General features: G+C 43.5%; 1 protein-coding gene across 4 annotated transcripts in view; it reads right to left on the bottom strand.

Moving 5' to 3' along the window:
• The window catches only part of LOC106563476 (poly [ADP-ribose] polymerase tankyrase-2), a 119,344-nt gene that overhangs the window by 52,476 nt on the left and 39,457 nt on the right, over nt 1-27,411 (bottom strand). For all 4 annotated transcript variants that reach the window (XM_014129093.2, XM_014129102.2, XM_014129113.2 and 1 more), the window contains exon 4: nt 983-1,019. In XM_014129093.2, the coding sequence (XP_013984568.2) occupies nt 983-1,019 (37 nt within the window). The remainder of the gene's footprint in view (nt 1-982; nt 1,020-27,411) is intronic.

The raw sequence follows: 27,411 nt of genomic DNA, 5'->3' as shown, positions 1-27,411 counted from the left end.
AGGTCCAAAAAGTCACTTTCTGACCACTTTACCACAGGCAAACATGTTTGGAAGGTTTTGCAGTCGGAAAGTGATTAAAATCAAATGGAGCAACCTTAAATGATCCATTCTGGTTCTACTCTGGGTCTCTGGTCGGTGAGCTAGCACCTTACCAAGGAACTCAGTCCGGACTCCGGTCAGTGTGTCTTAACATAGTGTGTTCTGTGTTGATTGAATGACACGTCGCTGTCCTGCCACCCACACCAAGCAGAAGTAACAACTAACCCTCCACACAGACAGGGGCCTTTAAATTGGATTTGCTCAACTCCTGCGTTCTCTGTCCTCTCTCGCCTCCTTCTGAAAAAGGTCAAAGGTAATCGAGGAGTGGGAACGTGGACGAAAATGCTCTTGAATGAATGAGAAGCTCCTCCACTCGCGCGTCATCAGGCCAATGACGTTTACATGGGTGGAACCCAAAATAAATGTGTAAAGTGCTAAAAATAAATTAAGTTAGTTGTGCAAGACAGTTTATAGCTAAACGGATACGTAGCTTTTTGTCTTTAAATGTGTGCATGCTTTTCCCCTCTGACAATACAACAGCTGATTCATAAGGTGGTGTGGCAGATATCAAAACTCTTCCGCGGTAGGAAACATTTGTGCTTCCTCGCCAAAAGGAGGCTATCGAGGGCGGGGGGACCATCTTCCGTTTGCCTACTAACTAATTGACACGCTCCTCGACCACATCGGTTTACGGGGCACGGAAGTGAAAGGACGGAGGAGAGCGAGGACGGACTTCTGCCCAAAAGAGAAAGGGCCACACACAGTCCACGTGGGTATCCCTTCACAATAACAACCCTCACCGTGCACCAGCACTCCTAAGCCACACGCTCAGCCCTTTCACAACACCTGTCTGCTAATGCCGGAGGGGAAGAGGGGAGAAGGGAGATAGAGATTAAAAGGAGGAGAGACATGGAGAGAGGATGAGAGGGGAGCTTGTACTCACCTAGCCGCCTCCAGGAGTTCGTCTTTCTTGTATTCACCTAAATGGTTGCAGAAAATCATAGTGTCAGAGACGGGCAGGGAGAGAGATGCACAGCAGCAGCACAGAGCCAGTGTCACAGTCGAGAGAGAGGCAGCTACGGCACAGAGAGAAAAGAGAGAAACACACACAGACACTGTGTGGGAGAACACACACACACACACACACGGTGTAGCAGAGCACCCACACATTAAACAGAGAACCTTCCTCAATGCCTGCCTATTTCTCTCTCCTTACGGCTCTCTCTCGCACTCCCTCTGTTTTCTCTCTCCCCCTCCCCTCCCTCGCACATCTCTCTCTTGGTTTGGGTGGCGTAGCTCAGTGCACACCCCTTTGGCTGATGTTGCCGTGACGTTGGGCAGCCTGTGCACACAGCATTATCATCCTCTAGGAGACGGCTTGTTTCAATCTTCAAATTAAACGGCTTTCTTTCTCTCTCTCACACACACACACACATCCAACCAACGCCGCCTCTCTCTCTCTCTCCTCCTGTTTTTCTGTTAGCACAGGAGGAGGGGTTGCCGTGATAACAGAAGGGAAATAGATATCATAAACAGAAGTGGTCCCACCCTCATCCTCCCTTCTCCCTCATCCCTCTCATCCCACAGCCCTGCCCCCGCCACTACAGTCGCAACAAATTCCATCCCCCTCTCCCTCCTTCCGACCCCCCTTGATTTCCTCTCCTCCACCCCCCCATCCCCTATGTGTGTGCTTTCTCTGCCAGGACCTGAGGAGACTGAGGGGGAGACGGGGAACGAGGAGGAAGAATGAATAACATGGTGAAAGAGGAGTGATTAAGGGTCCTGCGACAACATGCGTGGATTTGACAGGACATGCCTGAGGGGTGCCACAGAGACGGAGGGAGGGAGAGAGAAAGCATTCTGGAACACAAAAAGAATACACGCAGTCAGACACAGTGGCTTAATTGGAGGAGTCCTTTGTTTCCATTCCAACAGCCGGGGATGTGGAGACAGGGAGGGAGGCTGCCTGGTGTTAAGATCAGAACACACAGAATACATCCAGGAGGGGGGGGTCTCTGGGGGCTGGCTGGGGTTAGATGACTATGGCTGGGATGGACTCCCATACAGAGAGGGGACAGGTCTAGGCAGGCTTTTAGGTCTCTATGGACATAATACATTTATTAACTCAGAGACATATGGGCAGCAAGATCAAACAAACAACACCCCTCCTCTCCTGAGATAAAGCAAGGTGAGAGGAGAGCACACACACCATCTTTCCTCGCCCTGTGTTGTTAGTGGTGATGCCCCTGCACTCAGTCACCCTCTCTAATATTTGATAGGCAGCTGACGTGGACATAGTGATAGACTGACTGGAATGGCCAGACCCCAGAGGGCAGTTAATGGATGCCATGAATTACATTGTGTTTCTGTGGGGGAGTAGGCTGTGTGTATATATATATTCGGGGTACGGTTGCCTCAGTCAATATCAAACAGAAGTAAATCTCCTCTGAGGCATGGGGTGCTCCCATCCATCTTTGCCAGAGCAGTGGTTGGTTTCTTCTGTCTCTGCTGTGGTGTGCCTGACTGCCTGTACTCTGACTCTGATTGGATCATTCTAACAGATATGATATTATCGACAGGGAGGAGAGGATATAAAAACAGCAGATGGCGAGGCAGAAATTAGCACGGCTTCTAGGGCTGACCCCAGTCGACTGACTGGTCGATTGTTTGGTCGATAGGCTGTTGGTCGACCAATATTGTTTTTTGGGTCGAGCAGCAATTATATAAAAAAATTGTGCCACAAGACACCGGTCTGATTCACGCATGTGTCAGTGGACCAATCCATTGCGTAGGCCGTGGGATGGCACACCATGTCACGACTTCCGCCGAAGTCGGTCCCTCTTCCTGTTCGGGCGGCGTTCGGCGGTCGACGTCACCGGCCTTCCAGCCATCGCCGATCCACTTTTCATTTTCCATTTGGTTTGTCTTTGTTTTACACACCTGGTTTCAATTCCCCAATTACATGTTCATTATTTGTTTTATTGTAAGTTCGGTCCGATGTTTGTGGGCTTGGTATTACTTCATGTATTTGGAAATTTTTAGTAAAGTTCATTGTGTTACTCATCTCTGCTGTCCTGCGCCTGACTCCTCTGCACCAGCTACACCCAGAACCTTACACACCAGTAGTACATTTACTGTTAATTACCATAATTTCAAATCTACAATGTTTGGTTAAGGTAATTTCTGTTAATGCATTCAATAAATTATTATTACAGTCTTTTACCGTTCTCATTGTTGGAGTTTGTGGACCGCACAACCTAGGCTACACTTGTGAGGAACACGTTTTGGTTTATTTCATTCCATTTACGAGTTGTCAATTCATTCAATGTATTTTATTTGTAGCGCTCCGTTAAATGGTGAGTAAGGACGCACACCGGATTATGCATAGCAGTAGGCCTAGGATGCCTGGCCTGCGCGCAAATGTAGGCCTATAAATGATAAATGCGCCCATTTGGGGATCTGATAGTATTTTTGATTGTCTTAACTCACCACCACTGTGGAACATATGAGTCATTTTGTCTTCACCTCAAACAGCAAGTAAATAAAAGTCTGTTTTTACGTCTATTGAGACAGACAATATTTCCTCAACATAGCCTATTTGGAGAAAAGAAAATCACTCTCTCTTTCAATCACTCGGTGTGAAAGGGAGAAAAACGTGTATGTTCTGATCCGTTTGAAACGTCATAAAATAGGCCAACCTGATTACTTCTTATCCCTTGCACAAATAGCCTACAGTTCTGTCTATATGGAGCTCACTGGCACGGGAAACTCTGAGGGCCCAGAATATTTTATACAATGTGGCAAGTTTCCGAGGGTGAGCTTCAGGCCAGACCAAGTTGATACAATATTTCAAGTTCCTTGCAGACATGCCATGCATAGCCAATGTGATTAATAGGATATCAATTTTTTAAATCAGGATGTTTTCTACCTGCAAGTTGCAACGTTTTTATTTGTTGGCTTTATGTTAGCAATTTTTACATAGTTGGCAATGGTAATATAAGTTACTTTTAGAATTTTGAATAACCACAAAGATTTTGAGATTCAAAGACTTTATTATAAATGAAATGACTGTTCCACAAAAATGTGCATATGAAAATCATAACTGGCACGCATATCAGTAGAAATGGTCAAAGATAAATTGGCACTCCAACTGGAAAAGGTTGCTGACCCCTGGTGTAGCCTGAGGGGGACGACGACGACAGGTTTTTTTCCTTCTGGTTATGCGATCTTGAACTCTGGTTCCCTCATGAGTAGGGTTGCAAAGGGAACAGTGAGCCTTTTTCTGTGGGATACACACAAGGCATTTCTAGGTCTTGTGGCATATTTTGGTTAAACTATCTCAAATTTCAATGGAATTGCAACCCTCTGCATGCACAGTGCATTCTTCCATCACATGCACAGCTGACTCAAGATCTTGCACACCTATGAGATGCTATTGAGCCCACACTACTACACTGTCTGAGCCAAGGACTACATGCTTTCTGGTAAGGTTTGATTACAATACTGGTTGGGTTGAATATATTTTATATGACATACATGATTTTTTGGTTAACTAGTAAATAGTGGCCTACAGCAAAGTGTGTTTAAATCATTTCTAACTTGTTAACAATTTCTGCTAGTTAGTTTTTGCTTCCATGTGGGTTTTAGCTTGCTAGAGCCTGCTAACTGAGGAGTGTTAATTCACCTGTTTCCATACATGTCAAATTTTAAAACATTTATCTTACAAAGGAGTTGTTTAATCTAACTGCTTAACTAAACTCAGCAAAAAAAGAAACGTCCTCACTGTCAACTGCGTTTCTTTTCAGCAAACATGTGTAAATATTTGTATGAACATAAGATTAAACAATTGAGACAAACTGAACAAGTTCCACAGACATGTGACCTGAAGAAAGGGGAGAGGGTCAAAATGAAAAGTAACAGTCAGTATCTGGTGTGGCCACCAGCTGCATTAACCTGTTAGGGCTAGGGGGCAGTATTTACACCGCCGGATAAAAAACGTACCCGATTTAATCTGGTTACCACTCCTACCCAGTAACTAGAATATGCATATACTTATTACATATGGATAGAAAACACCCTAACGTTTCTAAAACTGTTTGAATGGTGTCTGTGAGTATAACAGAACTCATTTGGCAGGCAAAAAACTGAGAAGGTTTCATGCAGGAAGTGGCCTGTCTGACAAGGTGTCGTTCTTCTTGTCTCTGTTTATTGAAGAGTGAGGATCTTAGCTGTCCCGTGACACTTCCTACGGCTGCCATAGGGTCTCAGAAGGCGGTAAAAAGCTGAATCGTGGCTTTGCAGGCTCTGGCTGAAAAAAAGTAGCGCGTTTGGGTAGTGGCTGGTTACAGTACTGTGAGACTCAGGCTCGTGCCCGCGTCGACCGAAAGCTTTGTTGACTTTCCTCTGTTTAGCTAAATGGACATTCCCGGTCGGAATATTATCGCTTTTTTACGAGAAAAATGGCCTAAAAATGGATTTTAAACAGCGGTTGACATGCTTCGAAGTACGGTAATGGAATATTTAGATTTTTTTTTGTCACGAATTGCGCCATGCGCGCAACCCTGATTGACCATTTCAGATAGTGTCTGGGACGCACGAACAAAACGCCGCTATTCGGATATAACGATGGATTATTTTGGACCAAACCAACACTTGTTATTGAAGTAGCAGTCCTGGGAGCGCATTCTGACGAAGACAACAAAAGGTAATCAAACTTTTATAATAGTAAACCTGATATTGGTGAGTGCTAAACTTGCCGGGTGTCTAAATAGCTAGCCCGTGATGCCTGGGCTATGTACTTAGAATATTGCAAAATGTGCTTTCACCAAAAAGCTATTTTAAAATCGGACATATCGAGTGCATAGAGGAGTTCTGTATCTATAATTCTTAAAATAATTGTTATGCTTTTTGTGAACGTTTATCGTGAGTAATTTAGTAAATTCACCGGAGGTTTGCGGGGGGTATGCTAGTTCTGAACGTCACATGCTAATGTAAAAAGCTGGTTTTTGATATAAATATGAACTTGATTGAACAAAACATGCATGTATTGTATAACATAATGTCCTAGGGTTGTCATCTGATGAAGATCATCAAAGGTTAGTGCTGCATTTAGCTGTCTTCTGGGTTTTTGTGACGTATGCTAGCTTGAAAAATGGGTGTCTGATTATTTCTGGCTTGGTACTCTGCTGACATAATCTAATGTTTTGCTTTCGTTGTAAAGCCTTTTTGAAATCGGACAGTGTGGTTAGATTAACGAGAGTCTTGTCTTTAAATAGCTGTAAAATAGTCATATGTTTGAGAAATTGAAGTAATAGCATTTCAAATGTTTTGAAAATCGCGCCACAGGATTCAACTGGCTGTTACGTAGGTGGGACGAATTCGTCCCGCCTAGCCCAGAGAGGTTAAGTACTGCTGTGCATCTCCTCCTCATGGACTGCACCAGATTTGCCAGTTCTTGCTGTGAGATGTTACCCCACTCTTCCACCAAGGCACCTGAAAGTTCCCGGACATTTCTGGGTGGAATGGCCCTAGCCCTCACCGTCTGATCCAACAGGTCCCAGACATGCTCAATGGGATTGCGATCCGGGCTCTTCGCTGGCCATGGCAGAACACTGACATTCCTGTCTTGCAGGAAATCACGCACAGAATGAGCAGTATGGCTGGTGGCATTGTCATGCTGGTGGGTCATGTCAGGAAGAGCCTGCAGGAAGGGTACCACATGAGGTAGGAGGATGTCTTCCCTGTAACACACAGCGTTGAGATTGCCTGCAATGACAACAAGCTCAGTCCGATGATGCTGTGACACACCGCCCCAGGCCATGACGGCCCCTCCACCTCCAAATCGATCCCGCTCCAGAGTACAGTCCTCGGTGTAACACTTATTCCTTCGACGATAAACGTGAATCTAACCATCACCCCTGTTGAGACAAAACCGCAACTCGTCAGTGAAGAGCACTTTTTGCCAGTCCTGTCTGGTCCAATGACGGTGGGTTTGAGTCCATAGGCGACGTTGTTGCCGGTGATGTGTGGTGAGGACCTGCCTTACAACATGCCTACAAGCCCACAGTCCAGCCTCTCTCAGTCTATTGAGGACAGTCGGAGCACTGATGGAGGGATTGTGCGTTTCTGGTGTAACTTGGGCAGTTGTTGTTGCCATCCTGTACCTGTCCCACAGGTGTGATTTTTGGATGTACCGATCCTGTGCAGGTGTTGGTACACGTGGTCTGCCACTGCGAGGAAGATCAGCTGTCCGTCCCGTCTCCCTGTAGCGCTGTCTTAGGCCTCTCAGTACGGACATTGCAATTTATTGCCCTGGCCACATCTGCAGTCCTCAAGCCTCCTTGCAGCATGCCTAAGGCACATTCACACAGATGAGCAGGGACCCTGGGCATCTTTCTTTTGGTGTTTTTCAGAGTCTGTAGAAAGGCCTCTTTAGTGTCCTAAGTTTCCATAACTGTGACCTTAATTGCCTACCGTCTGTAAGCTGTTAGTGTCTGTTCACACAGGTGCATGTTCATGAATTGTTTATGGTTCATTGAACAAGCATGGGAAACAGCGTTAAAACCCTTTACAATGAAGATCTGTGAAGTTATTTGGATTTTTACGAATTCTCTTTGAAAGACAGGGTCCTGAAAAAGGGATGTTTCTTTTTTTTGCTGAATTTAGTTATTTGTACATGGAACTGTATTCTTTTTTTTTTTTTTACCCTTTCTAATTTTGACAGGAAAATGCCAAGGGCACTATCTGATGTGTGGAGACATTTCACTGCAGCTAATGTAGACGGAAAAGCTGTGTACATTTGCAAATACTATGCCAAATCATATGTGAAGAACGCAATAAAGATGCAGAATCATCTGGCCAAGTGCATAAAGTTCCCTCAGAGCTCACAACAAGCAACCTCTGACAAAAGTCCCTCTACTTCTATTCGAGGTGAAAATTATGAATCAGACACCTTTTCGATAGCAACAGCTCATGGTGCTCCTGGAATCAGAAGTTTTTTTGACTCAATGGAGGAACGCAGTCAGAGAAATGCTGATTAATGTCTTGCTCGAGCTGTGTATGCAACTCGTTCACCTCTGACGCTCATAGGCCATGTGTATTGGAAGAGATTTCTGAATGCTCTTCGCCCAGCATACACCCCTCCAACAAGACATGCTTTATCTACTCATTTGCTGGATGCAGAGTTCAACAGAGTTCAAGTGAAGGTCAAGCAAATCAGAGAAAGCAGACAGTATTGCAATCATCTCTGATGGTTGGTCAAATGTTCGTGGGCAAGGAATAATGAACTACATCTCCACCCCTCAACCAGTATTCTAAAAGAGCACAGACACAAGGGACAACAGACACACCGGTCTGTACATTGCAGATGAGCTGAAGGCAGTCATCAATGACCTTGGACCACAGTAGGTATTTGCACTGGTGACAGACAATGCTGCGAACATGAAGGCTGCTTGGTCTAAAGTGGAGGAGTCCTACCCTCACATCACACCCATTTGCTGTGCTGCTCATGCATTGAATCTGCTATTCAAGGACATCATGGCAGTGAAAACAATGGATACACACAAGAGAGCCAAGGAAACGGTTAGGTATGTGAAAGGTCATCAAGTTATAGCTGCAATCTACCTCACCAAGCAGTGAGAAGAATAAGAGAACCACATTGAAGCTGCCCAGCAACACCCGTTGGGGTGGTTTTGTCATCATGTTTGACAGTCTCCTGGAGGGGAAGGAGTCTCTCCAAGAAATGGTCATATCACAGTCTGCCGATATGGACAGCCCCATCAAGAGGATCCTCCTGGATGATGCATTTTGGGAGTGGTAAACAGCCTGAAACTCCTGAAACCTATAGCAGTAGCCATTGCATGGATTGAGGGAGACAATGCCATCCTGTCTGATGTTCAGACTCTGCTTGCAGATGTAAGAGAAGAAATCCGTATTGCCTTGCCCACTTCACTGTTGCTCCAAGCAGAGGAAACTGCAGTTCTGAAATACACCAAAAAGCGTTAAGACTTCTGCCTGAAGCCCATACATGCCGCAACGTACATGTTGGTCCCCAAGTATGCTGGCAAGTGTATCCTGTCTGGTGCAGAGATCAACAAGGCCTATGGAGTCATCACTACAGTGTCTCGCCACCTTGGCCTGGATGAGGGCAAGGTTCTTGGCAGTCTGGCGAAGTACACTTCCAAGCCAGGGCTTTAGGATGGAGATGCAATACGGCAGTCGTGTCAACATATCTCATCAGCTACCTGGTGGTAGGGAATTTATGGATTTGAGACTCTTTCCCCTGTTGCCTCCATCCTCCAAATCCCACCAGCGCAACTGGTCCTTGTTTGGGAACACACACCAAAGCACTCAACAGGGTGACCAATACAACGGTTTAAAAATTGGTGGCCATCTGGGCAAATGTGAGGCTTTTTGAGCCTGACAACGAGCCATCCTCAACAAGGTTGGAAAGTGAGAGTGAAGATGAGGCCTCAGAGTCTGATGTTCAAGAGGTGGACATTGAGGAGGTCCAGGGAAAAGATATGGAAGCCTGAGAGGAAGACAGTCTGGAAACTAAAGCTTTGGCTATCATTTTATAGATATTGAAAATGTTTTTGGGAGATAATGGATCATTCAATATTCATTTTGTTGTTCAGTGAAATCATCCCATGTGATTTAAAATCATAACTAAATTAAAATAATATATTAAATTGTATGGATTTAATCTTTTGCAATTATGTCTACTTATGATAAGGTAAAAGGTTTATGTTTGTCTCCATATATGGTAAATATATCTAATGCAAAAAAACATCTACATTTAAATGGTATTAATATTAATTTGCATATATTCCCGTTAATTCCCACAGAAAGTTTTCACCTCTGATTATTCCCAAAATGTGCAACCCTACTCATGAGTCATTGGTGTGTCTTAATGATTTAATCAAAGTGTGCTTAAAGCATCAGACACGCTTGGTAGCCTAAAGTGCATTCTGAAATTATTCAGAATTCTTCCCTTTTTCCACATTGTATTACATTACAGCCTTATACTAAAAAGGATACAATTATTTTTTCCCCCTCATCAATCTACACACAATAGCCTATAATGACAAAGTAAACAGTTTAGATTTTTTTGCACAAAATAATTAATAAATGAAAAACCTTATTTACATAAGTATTCAGACCCTTTGCTATGAGACTCAAAACTGAGCTCAGGCGCAAGCTGTTTGCATTGATCATCCTTGAGAAGCTTCTACAACTTGTAGTCCACCTGTGTTAAATTCAATTGATTGGACATGATTTGGAAAGGCACACGCCTGTCTATATAAGGTTCCACAGTTGACACTGCAAAAAACAAGCCATGAGGTCGAAGGAATTGTCCATATAGCCTTTATGGTAGAGTGGCCAGACGGAAGCTACTCCTCAGTAAAAGGCACATGACAGCCCGCTTAGAGCTTGCCAAAAGGCATCTAAAGACTCATAGACCATGAGAAACAATAACCTCTGGTCTGATGAAACCCAGATTAAACTGTTTGGCCTGAATGCCAAGGGTCACGTCTGGAGGAAACCTGGCACCATCCCTACGGTGTAGCATGGTGGTGGCAGCATCATGCTTTGAGGATGTTTTTCAGTGGTAGGGACTTGGAGACTAGTCAAGATCGAGGGAAAGATGAACGGAGCAAAGTACAGAGAGATCCTTGATGAAAACCTGCTCCAGAACGTGCAGGACCTCAGACTGCGGAAAAAATGTACCTTCCAACAGGAAAAGAACCCAAAGCACACAGCCAAGAAAACGCAGGAGTGGCTTAGGGACAAGTGTCCTTCAGTGGTCCAGCCAGAGCCCGGACTTGAACCCGAGCGGCGGTAACTCACCAGAACTTCCAGAATTACAACCAGGATTACGACTTCCCTGGAACGGATCCCTTGTTTGCTCTCCCCAGAGCAATTTAACTTATTCCAGAGGCTGACCCAAAACAACACCGGCAAAGGAGAGGTACTCGAGGCGGTCTTCTGGTTCAACTTAGGAAGCGTGCACACCACCCACCGCTCCCGAGTATTTTACATGCTAATGTCCAATCTCTGGATAATAAAATTGATGAGCTCAAGGCGAGAGTTGCTTTTCAGAAAGACACCAGGGATTGTAACATACTCTGCTTCACGGAAACATGGCTCTCTCGAGATACACTGTCTGACTCTGTATAGCCAGTTGGGTACTCAGTATATCGCGCCGACAGGAACAAACATCTCTCCGGGAAGCAGAAGGATGGAGGTATACGTTTTATGATTAATGAATTATGATGCAACTGTGATAACATACAGGAACTCAAGTCCTTCTGTTCACCCAACCTAGAATATCTCACAATCAAATACCAACCGTACTACCTCCAGAGAGAATTTTCATCAATAATAGCCACAGCAGTCTATATCCACCCCTCCCCCCAAGCAGATACCACGACAGCCTCAAAGAAATCCACTGGACTTTATGCAAACTGGAAAGCACATATCCTTAGGCTGCATTTATTGTAGCTGGGGATTTTAACGAAGCAAATTTGAGGAAAAGGCTCACGAAATTCTATCAACATCTTGATTGTTGTACTCACGCTGTTAAAACGCTCGACCATTGCTATACTACCTTCCAGAATGCATATACAGTGGGGGGGAAAAGTATTTGATCCCCTGCTGATTTTGGATGTTCGCCCACTGACAAAGAAATGATCAGTCTATAATTTTAATGGTAGGTTTATTTGAACAGTGAGAGACTGAATAAAAACAAAAATATCGAGGAAAACGCATGTCAAAAATGTTATAAATAGATTTGCATTTTAATGAGGGAATTATGTATTTGACCCCCTCTCAATCAGAAAGATTTCTGGCTCCCAGGTGTCTTTTATACAGGTAACGAGCTGAGATTAGGAGCACACTCTTAAAGGGAGTGCTCCTAACCGCAGCTTGTTACCTGTAAAAAAGACACCTGTCCACAGAAGCAATCAATCAATCAGAATCCAAACTCTCCACCATGGCCAAGACCAAAGAGCTCTCCAAGGATGTCAGGGACAAGATTGTAGACCTACACAAGGCTGGAATGGGCTACAAGACCATCGCCAAGCAGCTTGGTGAGAAGGTGACAACAGTTGGTGCGATTATTCGCAAATGGAAGAAACACAAAAGAACTGTCAATATCCCTCGGCCTGGGGCTCCATGCAAGATCTCACCTCATGGAGTTGCAATGATCATGAGAACGGTGAGGAATCAGCTCAGAACTACACGGGAGGATCTTGTCAATGATTTCAAGGCAGCTGGGACCATAGTCACCAAGAAAACAATTGGTAACACACTACGCCGTGAAGGACTGAAATCCTGCAGCGCCCGCAAGGTCCCCCTGCTCAAGAATACATATACATGCCCGTCTGAAGTTTGCCAATGAACATCTGAATAATTCAGAGGACAACTGGTGAAAGTGTAGTGGTCAGATGAGACCAAAACAGAGCTCTTTGGCATCCACTCAATGTGTTTGGAGGAGGAGGAATGCTGTCTATGACCCCAAGAACACCATCTCCACCGTCAAACATGGAGGTGGAAACATTATGCCTTGGGGGTATTTTTCTGCTAAGGGGACAGGACAACTTCACCACATCATTTGACAGGGCCATGTACCGTCAAATCTTGGGTGAGAACCTCCTTCCCTCAGCCAGGGCACTGAAAATGGGTCGTGGATGGGTATTCCAGCATGACAATGACCCAAAACACACGGCCAAGGCAACAAAGGAGTGGCTCAAGAAGAAGCACATTAAGGTCCTGGAGTGGCCTAGCCAGTCTCCAGACCTTAATCCCATAGAAAATCTGTGGAGGGAGCTGAAGGTTCGAGTTGCCAAACGTCAGCCTCGAAACCTTAATGACTTGGAGAAGATCTGCAAAGAGGAGTGGGACAAAATCCCTCCTGAGATGTGTGCAAACCTGGTGGCCAACTACAAGAAACATCTGACCTCTGTGATTGCCAACAAGGGTTTTGCTACCAAGTACTAAGTCATGTTTTGCAGAGGGGTCAAAAATGTATTTCCCTCATTAAAATGCAAATCATTTTATAACATTTTTGACATGCGTTTTTCTGGATTTTTTTGTTGTTATTCTGTCTCTCACTGTTCATATAAACCTACCATTAAAATTATAGACTGATCATTTCTTTGTAAGTGGGCAAACGTACAAAATCAGCAGGGGATCAAATACTTTTTTCCCCCACTGTAAGGCCCTCCCCTGCCCTCTATTAGGCAAATCGGACATAGATTCCATCTTGCTCCTCACCTCCTATAGGTAGAAACTCAAACAGAAAACACCCGTGGTAAGGACTTTTCAACGCTGGTCTGACTAATTGGAATCCACACTTCAAGATTGTTTTGATCTCGTGGACTGGGATATGTTCAGAGTAGCTTCAGAAAATAATATTGACATATACCGATACGATGAATGAATTTATTAGAAATTGCATAGGAGATGTTGTACACACTGTGACTAAAACCTACCCCAACCAGAAACCGCAGATAGATGGGAGCATTCGTGCAAAACTGAAAGCGCGAACCACTGCATTTAACCAGGGCAAAAAGGGAATATGGAAGGAAACAAACAGTGTTTGTATATGTTTATTCCCTACGCAAAGCAATCAATCAGGCTGGCTAAACGTCAGTATAGGGACAAAGTTGAGTCCCAGTTCAATTGCTCAGACACGAGACGTACAGTTGAGGTTGGAAGTTTACATACTTAGGTTGGAGTCATTAAAACTCGTTTTTCAACCACTCCACAAATTTCTTGTTAACCTGTTGGGGTGTAGGGGGCAGTATTTTCACGGCCGGATGAAAAACGTACCCAATTTAAACAGGTTACTACTCTGGCCCAGAAACTAGAATATGCATATTATTAGTAGATTTGGATAGAAAACACTCTGAAGTTTCTAAAACTGTTTGAATGGTGTCTGAGTATAACAGAACTCATATGGCAGGCAAACACCTAAGAAAAATCCAAGCAGGAAGTGGAAAGTCTGAGAATTGTAGTTCTTCTTTTGATTCTCTATCAAAACTACAGTGTCTGTGGGGTGACGTTGCACTTCCTAAGGCTTCCATTGGCTGTCAACAGCCTTCAGAAAGTGATTTGAGCATTCTCCTGTCACTGGGCAGATAATAGGAGCTCAGATACTGAGTGGACTGCCTGGCAACAAAGGGATTGGATATGCGCAGTCACGCGAGCGCACCGTTCCTTCTTTTTCTTCTTGAATGAATATGCTATTGTCCGGTTGGAATATTATCGCAATTTTACGTTAAAAATACCATAAAGACTGATTTTAAAACAGCATTTGACATGCTTCTAAGTACGGTAATGGAACATTTTGAGTTTTCGTCTCTGGGTCCGCGCTCGCGCGTTATGCCTTTGGATAAGTGATCTGTACGCACGAACAAAACTGAGGTATTTGTACATAAATATGGATTATTTCAAACAAAAACTAAATTTATTGTGGAAGTAGCAGTCCTGGGAGTGCATTCTGACGAAGATCAGCAAAGGTAAGAGAATATTTCTAATACTAATTATGAGTTTAGGTTGCCCCGAACTTGGCGGGTGTCTGTATAGCTCGCTGTGATGGCTGAGCTATGTACTCAGAATATTGAAAAATGTGCTTTCTCCGTAAAGCTATTTTAAAATCTGACACAGCGGTTGCATCTAGGAGTAGTCTATCTATAATTCTTTAAATAATTGTTGTATATTTTGTCAACGTTTATGATGAGTATTTTTGTAAATTGATGTGCACATTCACCTGATGTTTTGGTGGGAATACATTTTCTGAACATCACGCGCCAATGTAAAATGCTGTTTTTGGATATAAATATGAACTTTATCGAACAAAACATACATGTATTGTGTAACATAATGTCCTAGGAGTGTCATCTGATGAAGATCGTCAAAGGTTAGTGCTTCATTTAGCTGTGTTTTGGGTTTTATTGACACATGTCCTTGCTTGGAAAATGGCTGTGTGATTATTTTTGTCTATGTACTCTCCTAACATAATCTTATGTTTTGCTTTCGCTGTAAAGCCTTTTTGAAATCGGACAATGTGGTTACATCAAGGAGAAGTGTATCTTTAAAATGGTGTAAAACAGTTGTATGTTTGAGAAAGTTGAATTATGACATTTTGTTGTTTTTGAATTTGCCGCCCTGATATTTCACTGGCTAGCGTCCCACGTAGCCCATAGAAGTTAACTATAGTTTTGGCAAGTCGGTTAGGACATCTACTTTGTGCATGACACAAGTAATTTTTCCAACAATTGTTTACAGACAGATTTCACTGCATCACAATTCCAGTGGGTCAGAAGTTTACATACACTAAGTTGACTGTGCCTTTAAACAGCTTGGAAAATTCCAGAAAATGATGTCATGGCTTTAGAAGCTTCTGATAGGCTGATTGACATCATCTGAGTCAATTGGAGGTGTACCTGTGGATGTATTTCAAGGACTACCTTCAAACTCAGTGCCTCTTTGCTTGACATCATGGGAAAATCAAAAGAAATCAGCCAAGACCTCAGAAAAAACATTGTAGACCTCCACAAGTCTTGTTCATCCTTGGGAGCAATTTTCAAACGCCTGAAGGTACCACGTTCATTTGTACAAACAATAGTACGCAAGTATAAACACCATGGGACCACCCAGCTGTCATACCGCTCAGGAAGGAGACACGTTCTGTCTCCTAGAGATTATCGTACTTTGGTGCGAAACAGGTACAAAAGTATCTATATCCAAGGTAAAACGAGTCCTATTTCACATTCTTAAAATAAAGTGGTGATCCTAACTGACCTAAGACAGGGATTTTTTTCTAGAATTAAATGTCAGGAATTGTGAAAAACTGAGTTTAAATTTATTTGGCTAAGGTGTATGTAAACTTCCGACTTCAACTGTATGTGGCATGGTCTACAGACAATCACGCATTATAAAAGGAAAACCAGACACGTCGCGGACACCAACGTCTTGCTTCCGGACAGGCTGAACACCTTCTTCGCTCGCGTTGAGGATAATACAGTGCCACCAACTGCGGGCTCCCCTTCTCCGTGGCCGATGTCAGTAAGACATTTAAGCGCGTTAACCCTCGCAAAGCTGCCGGCCCAGATGGTATCCATAGCCACGTCTTCAAAGCACGCGCAGACCAGCTGGCTGGTGTGTTCACAGATATATTCAATCTCTCCCTTTCCCAGTCTGTTGTCCCCACATGCTTCAAGATGGCCACCATTGTCCCTGTACCTAAGAAAGCAAAGGTAATTTAACTGAATGACTCTCCCCCCGTAGCACTCACCTCTGTCATCATGAAGTGCTTTGAGAGACTAGTCAAGGATCATATCACCTCCACCTTACCTGCCACCCTAGACCCACTTCAATTTGGTTACACCCCTAATAGATCCAGACGATGCAATCGCCATCACATTGCCCTGTCCCATCTGGATAAGAGGCATTCCTATGTAAGAATGCTGTTCATTGACTATAGCTCAGCATTCAACATTATAGTAACCCTCCAAGCTCATCATCAAGCTTGAGGCCCTGGGTCTGAACCCTGCCCTGTGCAACTGGCTCCTGGACTTCCTGACGGGTCACCCACAGGTGTTGAAGGTAGGAAACAACACCTCTTCGCTGATCCTCAACACTGGGGCCCCACAAGGGTGCATGCTCAGCCCCCTCCTGTACTCCCTGTTCACCCATGACTGTGTGGCCATGCACGCCTCCAACTCAATCATCAAGTTTGCAGATGACACATCAGTAGTGGGCTTGATTACCAACAATGACGAGACAGCCTACAGGGAGGAGGTGAGGACTTGGAATGTGTTGCCAGGAAAATAACCTCTCACTCAACGTCAACAAAACTAAGGAGATGATTGTGGACTTCAGGAAACAGCAGAGGGAGCACCCCCTATCCACATTGACAGGACCGCAGTGGAAAAGGTGGAAAGCTTCAAGTTCCTCTGTGTACACATCACTGACAAACTGAAATGGTCCACCCACACAGACAGTGTGGTGAAGAAGGTGCAACAGCGCCTCTTTAACCTCAGGAGGCTAAAGAAATTTGGCTTAACACCTAAAACCCTCACAAACGTTTACAGATGCACAATTGAGAGTATCCAGTCGGGCTGTATCACATCCTGGCACGGCAACTGCACCGCCCACAACCGCAAAGCTCTCCAGAGGGTGGTGCGGTCTGCCCAACCCATCACCGGGGGCAAACTTCCCGCCCTCCAGGACACCAACAGCACCCAATGCCATAGGAAGGCCAAAAAGATCATCAAGGACACCAACCACCCCGCTATCATCCAGAAGGCGAGGTCAGTACAGGTGCATCAAAGCTGGGACCGAGTGACTGAAAAATAGCTTCTATCTTAAGGCCATCAGACTGCTAAACAGTCATCACTAGCACATCAGAGGCGGCTGCCTATAGACATAGATTAGGAATCACTGGCCACTTTTAGAAATGGATCACTAGCCACTTTAATAATGTTCCGTATCTAGCTTTACTCATCTCATATGTATAAACTGCACTCCACACTATTCTACAGTATCTTAGTCACTTTTAAATTGTGCTTACATATTGCTACACCCATTTCATATGTATATAGTGTATTGTATTCTATACTACACCATTGACTGTTAAACAGCCATCTCCTGGCTGCTGCCTACAGACATAGATTAGGAATCACTGGCCACTTTAATGTCGTCTCTGTATCTTGCATTACTCATCTCATATGTGTAAACTGTACTCTATAATATTCTACAGTATCTTAGTCACATTGTGTGTAAATATTGCATCACTCATCTCATATGTATATACTGTACTCTATACTATGCCACTTTATCTTAGTCCAATGCCGCTCTGACGTATATGTATATACATTCTTAATCCATTCCTTACTTAGATTTACGTGCATTTTGGGTATATGTTGTGAAAAGGTTAGATATTACTGCACTGTCGGAGCTAGAGGCACAAGCATTTCACTACGCCCGCAATAACATCTGCTAAACACGTGTATGTGACCAATAACATTTGATTTGATTTGAACAAGTAGGTGGTCTGGGCACGTTAAGAGTTTCTGGCAAAACTATCACGAGGTTGACTAATTAATATGCAGTTGGTAAGGGAAACTTTACAACAAAAAGCAACCATAGTCTATGAAGTCTGTGCAATTGACTGTGTGTGTGTGTGTGTGTGTGTGTGTGTGTGTGTGTGTGTGTGTGTGTGTGTGTGTGTGTGTGTGTGTACATACACTGGTGTGCATGTCTGTGTGTATTCTACAACAATGCTGACTACAGGGAGACCGAGAGGACAGGGCAAAAGCTCAGGACACTGCTACCATCCACCTCTGCCGGCTTGCATGCAAATCTCCCACCACAGAGCAGAGTGGCTCTGTGCTGTGGATGTTTCCTCTGACAGCAGCACAGCAGTCAGTGCTTCTCCCTCCACAGCCTGGGAGAGCATGTGTCTAATAACAGCACTATAGAGACTAAGTGACCTTACTGAAACAGACAGCTCCACTGATGATGCTGCCGCTGCTGACAGAACCATGAGTCTCTTCAGTCCACCTTACACTACCGTGTGTGAGTGACTGAATGTCTCTCTGTGTGTGTGTGTGTGTGTGTGTGTGTGTGTGTGTGTGTGTGTGTGTGTGTGTGTGTGTGTGACTGCGAGTCTACAAGATGGCGCCGATAGAGATGGCAGCTTCGCTTCTAGTCCTTAGGAAACTGTACAGTATTTTTATTTTTTAATGTATTATTTCTTACATTGTTAGCCCAGAAAACCTTGTGTTATTACATACAGCCGGGAAGAACTATTGGATATCAGAGCAACGTCAACTTACCAGCACAACGACCAGGAATACGATTTTCCCAAAGTGGATGCTTTGTCTGCACCTCTCACCTTCCTCACACTCAAATGTGAAAGTATTTTCTCCCAAGAGAACTATCCTCGGTTATAGTCACAACAGTGTATATCCCTCCGGCAAGCAGATACCAAGACGGCCATCAAGGAACTTCACTGGACTTTATGCAAGCTGGAAACCATATATCATGAGGCTGCATTTATTGTTGCTGGGGATTTCAACAAAGCTAATTTGAGGCTACCTAAAGGCTACCTAAATTCTATCAGCATTTCGATTGCAGTACACAAGCGAGTAACATGCTCGACCAATGCTATTCTAACTTCTGCGATGCATACAAGGCCCTCCCCCACCCTCCTTTTGGCAAATCTGACCATGGTTCCATCTTGTTGCTCCCCTTCTATAGGCAGAAAGTAAAACAGGAAGTGCCCGTGCTTAGGTCTATCCAACGCTGGTCTGACCGATCGGATTCCATGCTTCAAGATTGATTCGATCACATGGACTGGGATATGTTCCAGGTAGCCTCAGACAATAACATTGATGTATACGCTGACTCAGTGAGCAAGTTTATAAGGAGTGTATTGGACAAGATGTACTAGAGGTGTTTGAATGAATGCTTATGAGCCTGCTGCTGCCTATCACCGCTCAGTCAGACTGCTCTATCAAATATCAAATCATAGACTTAATTATAATATAATAACACAGAAATACGAGCATTAGGTCATTAATATGGTCAAACCTGGAAACTATCATTTCGAAAACAAAATGTTTATTCTTTCAGTGAAATACAGAACCGTTCCGTATTTCATCTAACAGGGGGCATCCCTAAGTCTAACTATTGCTGTTACATTGCACAACCTTCAATGTTATGTCATAATTATGATTCTGGCAAATTAATTACGGTCTTCGTTAGGAAGAAATGGTCTTCACACAGTTCGCAACGAGCCAGGCGGCCCAAACTGCTGAATATACCCTGACTCTGCTTGCACAGAACGCAAGAGAAGTGACACAATTTGCCTAGTTAAAAGAAATTCATGTTAGCAGGCAATATTAACAAAATATGCAGGTTTAAAAATATATACTTGTGTATTGATTTTAAAGAAAGGCATTGATGTTTATGGTTAGGTACATTGGTGCAACGACAGTGCTTTTTTCGCAAATGCGCTTGTTAAATCATCACCCGTTTGTCGAAGTAGGCTGTGATTCAATGAGAAATGAACAGGCACTGCATCGATTATATGCAACGCAGGTCATGCTAGATAAACTAGTAATATCATCAACCATGTGTAGTTAACTAGTGATTATGTTAACCTGTTGGGTCTAGGGGGCAGCATTTGCACGTCTGGATAAAAAAAATGTACCCGATTTAATCTGGTTACTAATCCTACCCAGTAACTAGAATATGCATATACTTATTATATATGGATAGAAAACACTCTAAAGTTTCTAAAACTGTTTGAATGGTGTCTGTGAGTATAACAGAACTCATTTGGCAGGCAAAACCCTGAGACATTTTCTGACAGGAAGTGGATACCTGATGTGTTGTATTGACTTTAAACCTATCCCATTGAAAAACACAGGGGCTTAGGAATATTTTGGCACTTCCTATTGCTTCCACTAGATGTCACCAGCCTTTACAAAGTGTTTTGAGTCTTCTGGAGGGAGATCTGACCGAACAAGAGCCATGGAACGATGATGTCCCATTAGACACCTGGCGCGCGAGTTCATGTTGGGTACCCTCGTTCCAATACGTTATAAAAGATTATGCATTCGTCCACCTTGAATATTATTCATGTTCTGGTTAAAAAGGCCCTAATGATTTATGCTATACAACGTTTGACATGTTTGAACGAACGGAAATATATTTTTTCCCCTCGTTCATGACGAGAAGTCCGGCTGGCTTACATCATGTGCTAACGAGACGGAGATTTTTGGACATAAATGATGAGCTTTTTTGAACAAAACTACATTCGTTATGGACCTGTGATACCTGGAAGTGACATCTGATGAAGAGAATCAAAGGTAATGGATTATTTACATAGTATTTTCGATTTTAGATCTCCCCAACATGACGTCTAGTCTGTATCGCAACGCGTATTTTTCTGGGCGCAGTGCTCAGATTATTGCAAAGTGTGATTTCCCAGTAAGGTTATTTTTAAATCTGGCAAGTTGATTGCGTTCAAGAGATGTAAATCTATAATTCTTTAAATGACAATATAATATTTTACCAATGTTTTCTAATTTTAATTATTTAATTTGTGACGCTGACTTGACTGCCGGTTATTGGAGGGAAACGATTTCCTCAACATCAATGCCATAGTAAAACGCTGTTTTTGGATATAAATATGAACTTGATAGAACTAAAAATGCATGCATTGTCTAACATAATGTCATAGGAGTGTCATCTGATGGAGATTGTAAAAGGTTAGTGCATCATTTTAGCTGGTTTTATGGTTTTGGTGACCCTGTCTTTGACTTGACAAAACATTACACACAACTCTTGTAAATGTACTGTCCTAACATACTCTAAATTTATGCTTTCGCCGTAAAACCTTTTTGAAATCGTAAAACGTGGTTAGATTAAGGAGATGTTTATCTTTCAAATGGTGTAAAATAGTTGTATTTTTGAAAAAATTTGAATTTTGACATTTATTTGGATTCAAATTTGCCGCTCTTGAAATGCACCTGCTGTTGATGGAGTGCACCACGGGTGGCACGCTAGCGTCCCACCTAGCCCCAAGAGGTTAAGATTGACTGTTTTTTATAAGATAAGTTTAATGCTAGCTAGCAACTTACCTTGGCTTCTTGCTGCCCTCACGTAACAGGTAGTCAGCCTGCCACGCAGGCTCCTCGTGGAGTGCAATGCAAGGCAGGTGGTTAGAGCGTTGGACCAGTAACCGGAAGGTTGCAAAAACGAATCCCCGAACTGACAAGGTAAAAATATGTCGTTCTGCCCCTGAACAAGGCAGTTAACCCACCGTTCCTAGGCCGTCATTGAAAATAAGAATGAGTTCTTAACCTCTCTAGGGAAGGGGGCAGTATTTGCACGGCCGGATAAAAAAACGTACCCGATTTAATCTGGTTATTACTACTGCCCAGAAACTAGAATATGCATATAATTGTTTGATTTGGATAGAAAACACCCTAAAGTTTCTAAAACTGTTTGAATGGTGTCTGTGAGTATAACAGAACTCATATGGCAGGCAAAAACCTGAGAAGATTCCTTACAGGAAGTGCCCTCTCTGACCTTTTCTTGGCCTTCTACACTCTCTTTATTGAAAACTGAGGATCTCTGCTGTAACGTGACACTTCCTACGGCTCCCATAGGCTCTCAGAAGGCGGCAGAACGTTGAATGATGACTTTGCAGGCCATGGCTGAAAAACAGTAGCGCATTTGGTAAGTGGTCGATCTGAGAACAATGAGACTGGTGCACGAGAAGAGTCCATTTTAGATTTTCAGACTTTGAACGAAAACAGGGTTTCCCGGTCGGAATATTATCGCTTTTTTACGAGAAAAATCGCATAAAAATTGATTTTAAACAGCGGTTGACATGCTTCAAAGTACGGTAATGGAATATTTAGAAACATTTTGTCACGATACGCGCCGGGCGCGTCACCCTTCGGATAGTGTCTTGAACGCACGAACAAAACAGAGGATATTTGAACATAACTATGGATTATTTTGAACCAAACCAACATTTGTTATTGAAGTAGAAGTCCTGGGAGTGCATTCTGACGAAGAACAGCAAAGGTAATCCAATTTTTCTTATAGTAAATCTGAGTTTGGTGAGTGCCAAACTTGGTGGGTGTCAAAATAGCTAGCCCGTGATGGCGAGCTATCTACTCAGAATATTGCAAACTGTGCTTTTGCCGAAAAGCTATTTTAAAATCGGACATAGCGATTGCATAAAGGAGTTCTGTATCTATAATTCTTAAAATAATTGTTATGTTTTTTGTGAACGTTTATCGTGAGTAATTTAGTAAATTCACCGGAAGTTTGCGGTGGGTATGCTAGTTCTGAACGTCACATGCTAATGTAAAAAGCTGTTTTTTTATATAAATATGAACTTGATTGAACAAAACATGCATGTATTGTATAACATAATGTCCTAGGAGTGTCATCTGATGAAGATCATCAAAGGTTAGTGCTGCATTTAGCTGTGGTTTGGGTTTATGTGACATTATATGCTAGCTTGAAAAATGGGTGTCTGATTATTTCTGGCTGGGTACTCTGCTGACATAATCTAATGTTTTGCTTTCGTTGTAAAGCCTTTTTGAAATCGGACAGTGTGGTTAGATTAACGAGAGTCTTGTCTTTAAAATGGTGTAAAATAGTCATATGTTTGAGAAATTGAAGTAATAGCATTTCTAAGGTATTTGAATACCGCGCCACGGGATTCCACTGGCTGTTGAGTAGGTGGGACGATTTCGTCCCACATACCCTAGAGAGGTTAACTGACTTGCCTAGTTAAATAAAGGTGTATTAAAAATAAAAAATTAAAAGAAAGAAAGAATATCGGCAAATCGGTGTCCAAAAATACCAATTACCGATTGTTATGAAAACTTGAAATCGGCCCTAATTAATCGGCCATTCCGATTAATCGGTTGACCTCTAGTCAAAGCTGACGTGCATACCTATATAACGTAGGTAGATGGAGTAATGACACCACAGAAATTACAGCACTACATGTGCAACACAGCATTCCTGACTTAGCCCACAATGTCTGCTGTGTGGATCAAGCAGTCAACAAGTCGAGCAGTCATTTGAAAGAGTAAGAACATTTCCGCGAGACACGCAAAGGCGAAATCCATTAACGCCAAGATAATGGAATTTATTGCTCTTGACCATCAACCGTTCTCTGTCATGGATGATGTTGGCTTTCGCCGACTGGTCGAGCACCTCGAGCCCAGGTACACTCTACCAAGTAGGAGCTATTTTTCAGATGTTGCCCTACCAGAGTTACACAGTATTGTTGAAAAGCACATCCATGAGCTACTTGCTATGGGCGTGCGTCACTGTTATTAGCTTCACGACTGACATTTGGACCAGCGATGTCAGCCCCATGAGCATGCTGAGTCTGACAGAACGGTGAGTCGACGAGGATTTGGTACTGAGGAAAGCCGTATTGCATGGTCAAGAATGTGCTGGTTCTCATACCGCTGCTGCCATTTCAATGGCATTTGAGAACATCTAGGAAACATGAACACCCTCCTAGCTCCATTCTAACAACTGACTGGAGAAATAAGCTCATAAACTGCATCTGCAGCAGACGTGATACCCTCCGTCATGGCATTGAAACGCCTGCTCAACAAAACTGCCGACACAGACCGTGGGGTTAACTTGGAAAAGTACTCTACTAGAGGCTGTGAACAAGCTAGTCGGTGGCATTCTCTGAGCTTCTTTACTGTGTCGCCACCATGCTCGATGCTAGGTACAAGGACCGCTACTTCGATGCAGACAAGAAACAGGGTTTACGTGAAATGTTACAGACACAGCTGGACAAGATGGAAACGGACACAGTGACAGTGCGCACCGAGGAAGAAGCGCCACGGACCGACAGACAGAGCTGAAACTTCACTGCTTGACGTGTATAATGAAATCATGGTTGAGAATGAAACGACTGATCAAATGAACAATTAAACAGCACAGCAAGTTAGTGAAAGAAATTGGTTTTGATTATGTTTTACTGGCAATGGTGACATACGTAAATGCTAACAAAATAACTTTTTGGTCAGTGCGTGTGTTTCAACTATTTAACTGTACTATAATGTTAAATATCGGTTATCGGTACAGGGTTTTATGGCAAGGAAAATATCGGATATCGGTATCGGCCAAAAATGTCATATAGGTACATCCCTATTTCCAACTTTAACTGGACTAGGAGTATTACATGAGTATTACAATATCTAGAATTGTAGATGTACATGTGATAAGCTGATCACCACAACATAAGATGGTTTAAAAAGTACGATAACAGACAGTACACTTGAAACTGCTTCTCCAATAGAAATCCCCAATCATGCTTGTAGACAATGTCTTTGCGACATTGGCTAGCTGAGCTCATGCACAGAAACACGTCATCGGGCATGACCGTGCAGGCCGTCAAATCAAAGGCACTCGTTCGATATAAACTTGTTTTTGCCGAAAATGAAAACGTGTCAGTTTGTCACATTCATGAGGATGGAGTAATAACACATCCAGCTACTTCAGACATTGGCTCGAATCTACGTTGTCTTTAGATTGAGAAAATGAACAACTAAATAAAAGGAAGAATTTTTCACTTCTCCCGTTGACTTCCCAAACCCGTCTGGTCTGTCAAGTCTGCTTCGTGAAGCGTTCCCGGAAGTATCGCGATGTTGGGCCTCTGGGTTTAACTCTGATAATATGCTAGCTACATCCATAACAGCATCCATAACAGGAGCGAAGAGACAGGCACAGAAACATTAGCAGTGGAGTAAATATGGTAATTTCTCCTACTGTACAATCCTCTTCCAGACAGGCACACACAGCAGAGCCAAGTGGAGCAGCCATGTGAAAAACTAGGCAATTACAGCTGGATGATAACGGCCACCAAGGCCAACAGCCTGGAAGATGAATCACTCCCTGTGCCATCACAAAGTGGAAAACCAGCAGCCTCACTGCCCGACCCGCTTGTGGGGACTAGGGAGGTTGAGTGCGCGCACGCTCATCTGTTTGCTCATGTGTGCGCCTGCGTAATGTGCATGTGCGCCTGTGTGTCACGGAGGACGACTTCATATCCGTTCAGCCTGTCATCTGGCCCAAATGTTATGAGTGGAGGACATAAGGGGACAAGGAACGAATGTTTCCGGGAAGATTCTGCATTTTCTCATGGCAACAAACCACAGATATATTGTGCTCTGCCAGAAGAAGAATGATGAGTGCTAGCTGGATGTCTTAAACCCGGGCCCATTCATCACAGGGACCAATCGAAAGGCAGTCGCGACAGTAATCAATGAGCCTGTCACTGATAAGAAGAAGGTTTCTTAAGCACAAAGACACTTGCACTTTGGTATGCATTGTCTCTCCCTCTCGCGCACACTCTCCCTATCACACGCTCAGAGAAAGAGAAAAAGAGGGAGAAGGATAAACAGAGATAAACTGAAAGAGAAACTGAAAAAGAGTGAGAGAAAACATCAAGTCAAAGAGTTTCTCTCTAGGGAAGGTTAAAGAGCGAACGGAGGGTATTTCTCCATCTTTCGTATTTATTTACCCCATATTTTACCAGGTGAGTTGACCGAGAATACATTCTCACTTACAGCAACGGACTGGGGAATAGTTATAGGGGAGATGCAGCTCAATCTAAAGGGCGGCCGTCAGAGAGACCTACCCATCTGGCTCCCTCCCTGTGTCCCTCTTTGTCCTCCGTCCTCTCCTCACCCTCTGTCCTGGGCTTAAACCTCTTCTGCTGTGGGTTGGCCTGGCACCCTGAAAGGCTTTGGTTCCAGCCCAGTAAGAGGTTTATCCTCTACACATTCACAACAGAAAGAGCTCCAGAAAGAGTCTTAGTGGCTCAAGGCGACAGAACAAGGTCCTGACTGAAAGACTACCTGAATGGGGCTGATAAAGTGTGTAACACCAAGAAGTAAGACGCCATTGTATAACACATTTCAATGCTCCAGCTCATTGTCTGCTTCTATAATTGATTCCTGGGAAGAAGGGGAAAAAACAACGGTAGTCCGAGAGATGGATGGTATAAAATAAAAATACCTGTAGTGACAAGTGACGATTGGTTTCATAACCAAACCCTATTCAGAGTGCTTTTCTTTCTGTCCTTTCTCAGTTCCCTGTTGTGTGCTGGTCAGAGCTATATTATTACCTGAGTCACTGTGCTGCTGCTGCCTAACTGATGGCCAGGCTGGGTTGAAGGCTGCTGAGATCACTCCCACAGGGGAGCACTGCGACTCCTGAGACTCAATACACAGCACGCACACACACCCTTTCATAGACGTAGAAATAAATATAACCTAGGCTACATACACACACGCGCACGCGCGCCAGTGATTGTTTACCTTGACAAGAGACCCTTCAACCTTAAAACACACTGAAACCCCTGATTCCTCTTTCCCATATGCAATTACCCGGTGTGCTACTTGACATTATCCCTCGCCAAGGAGAAGTGGCTGTTTGTGGTAGAGAGAGAGCCTCATGCCTCGTGGGGCCATGATTTAAGATGTTGTGCTTTATGACGCTGGTAAGATAGAGTAGAAATTTACCTCAGCGCAGCAGAATGGGAAAAAACAACAGTCAAGGCAAAAGGGTGCTACAGATACAAATAACTCTGGAAAATCCATTACTGTCCAAGGTGAATTCACTGAACAATAACGCTAGCTACTACTGTACTTCTTGTGTCGGGGGCAAACAATTAGCAGATGGAAGGAGTGTTTAATAAAAAGTATACAGCCAGCTTCAAAATCAATACTCCATCTGCAGCGCCATTCATGCAAACCCTCCCTACAGCATCGGCCCTTGGGAAACCAGAGAGCTAGG

This window comes from Salmo salar, chromosome ssa01 (assembly GCF_905237065.1).
Source record: "Salmo salar chromosome ssa01, Ssal_v3.1, whole genome shotgun sequence".
Taxonomy (NCBI): domain Eukaryota; kingdom Metazoa; phylum Chordata; class Actinopteri; order Salmoniformes; family Salmonidae; genus Salmo; species Salmo salar.
This window is presented reverse-complemented; position numbering and strand designations above follow the sequence as displayed.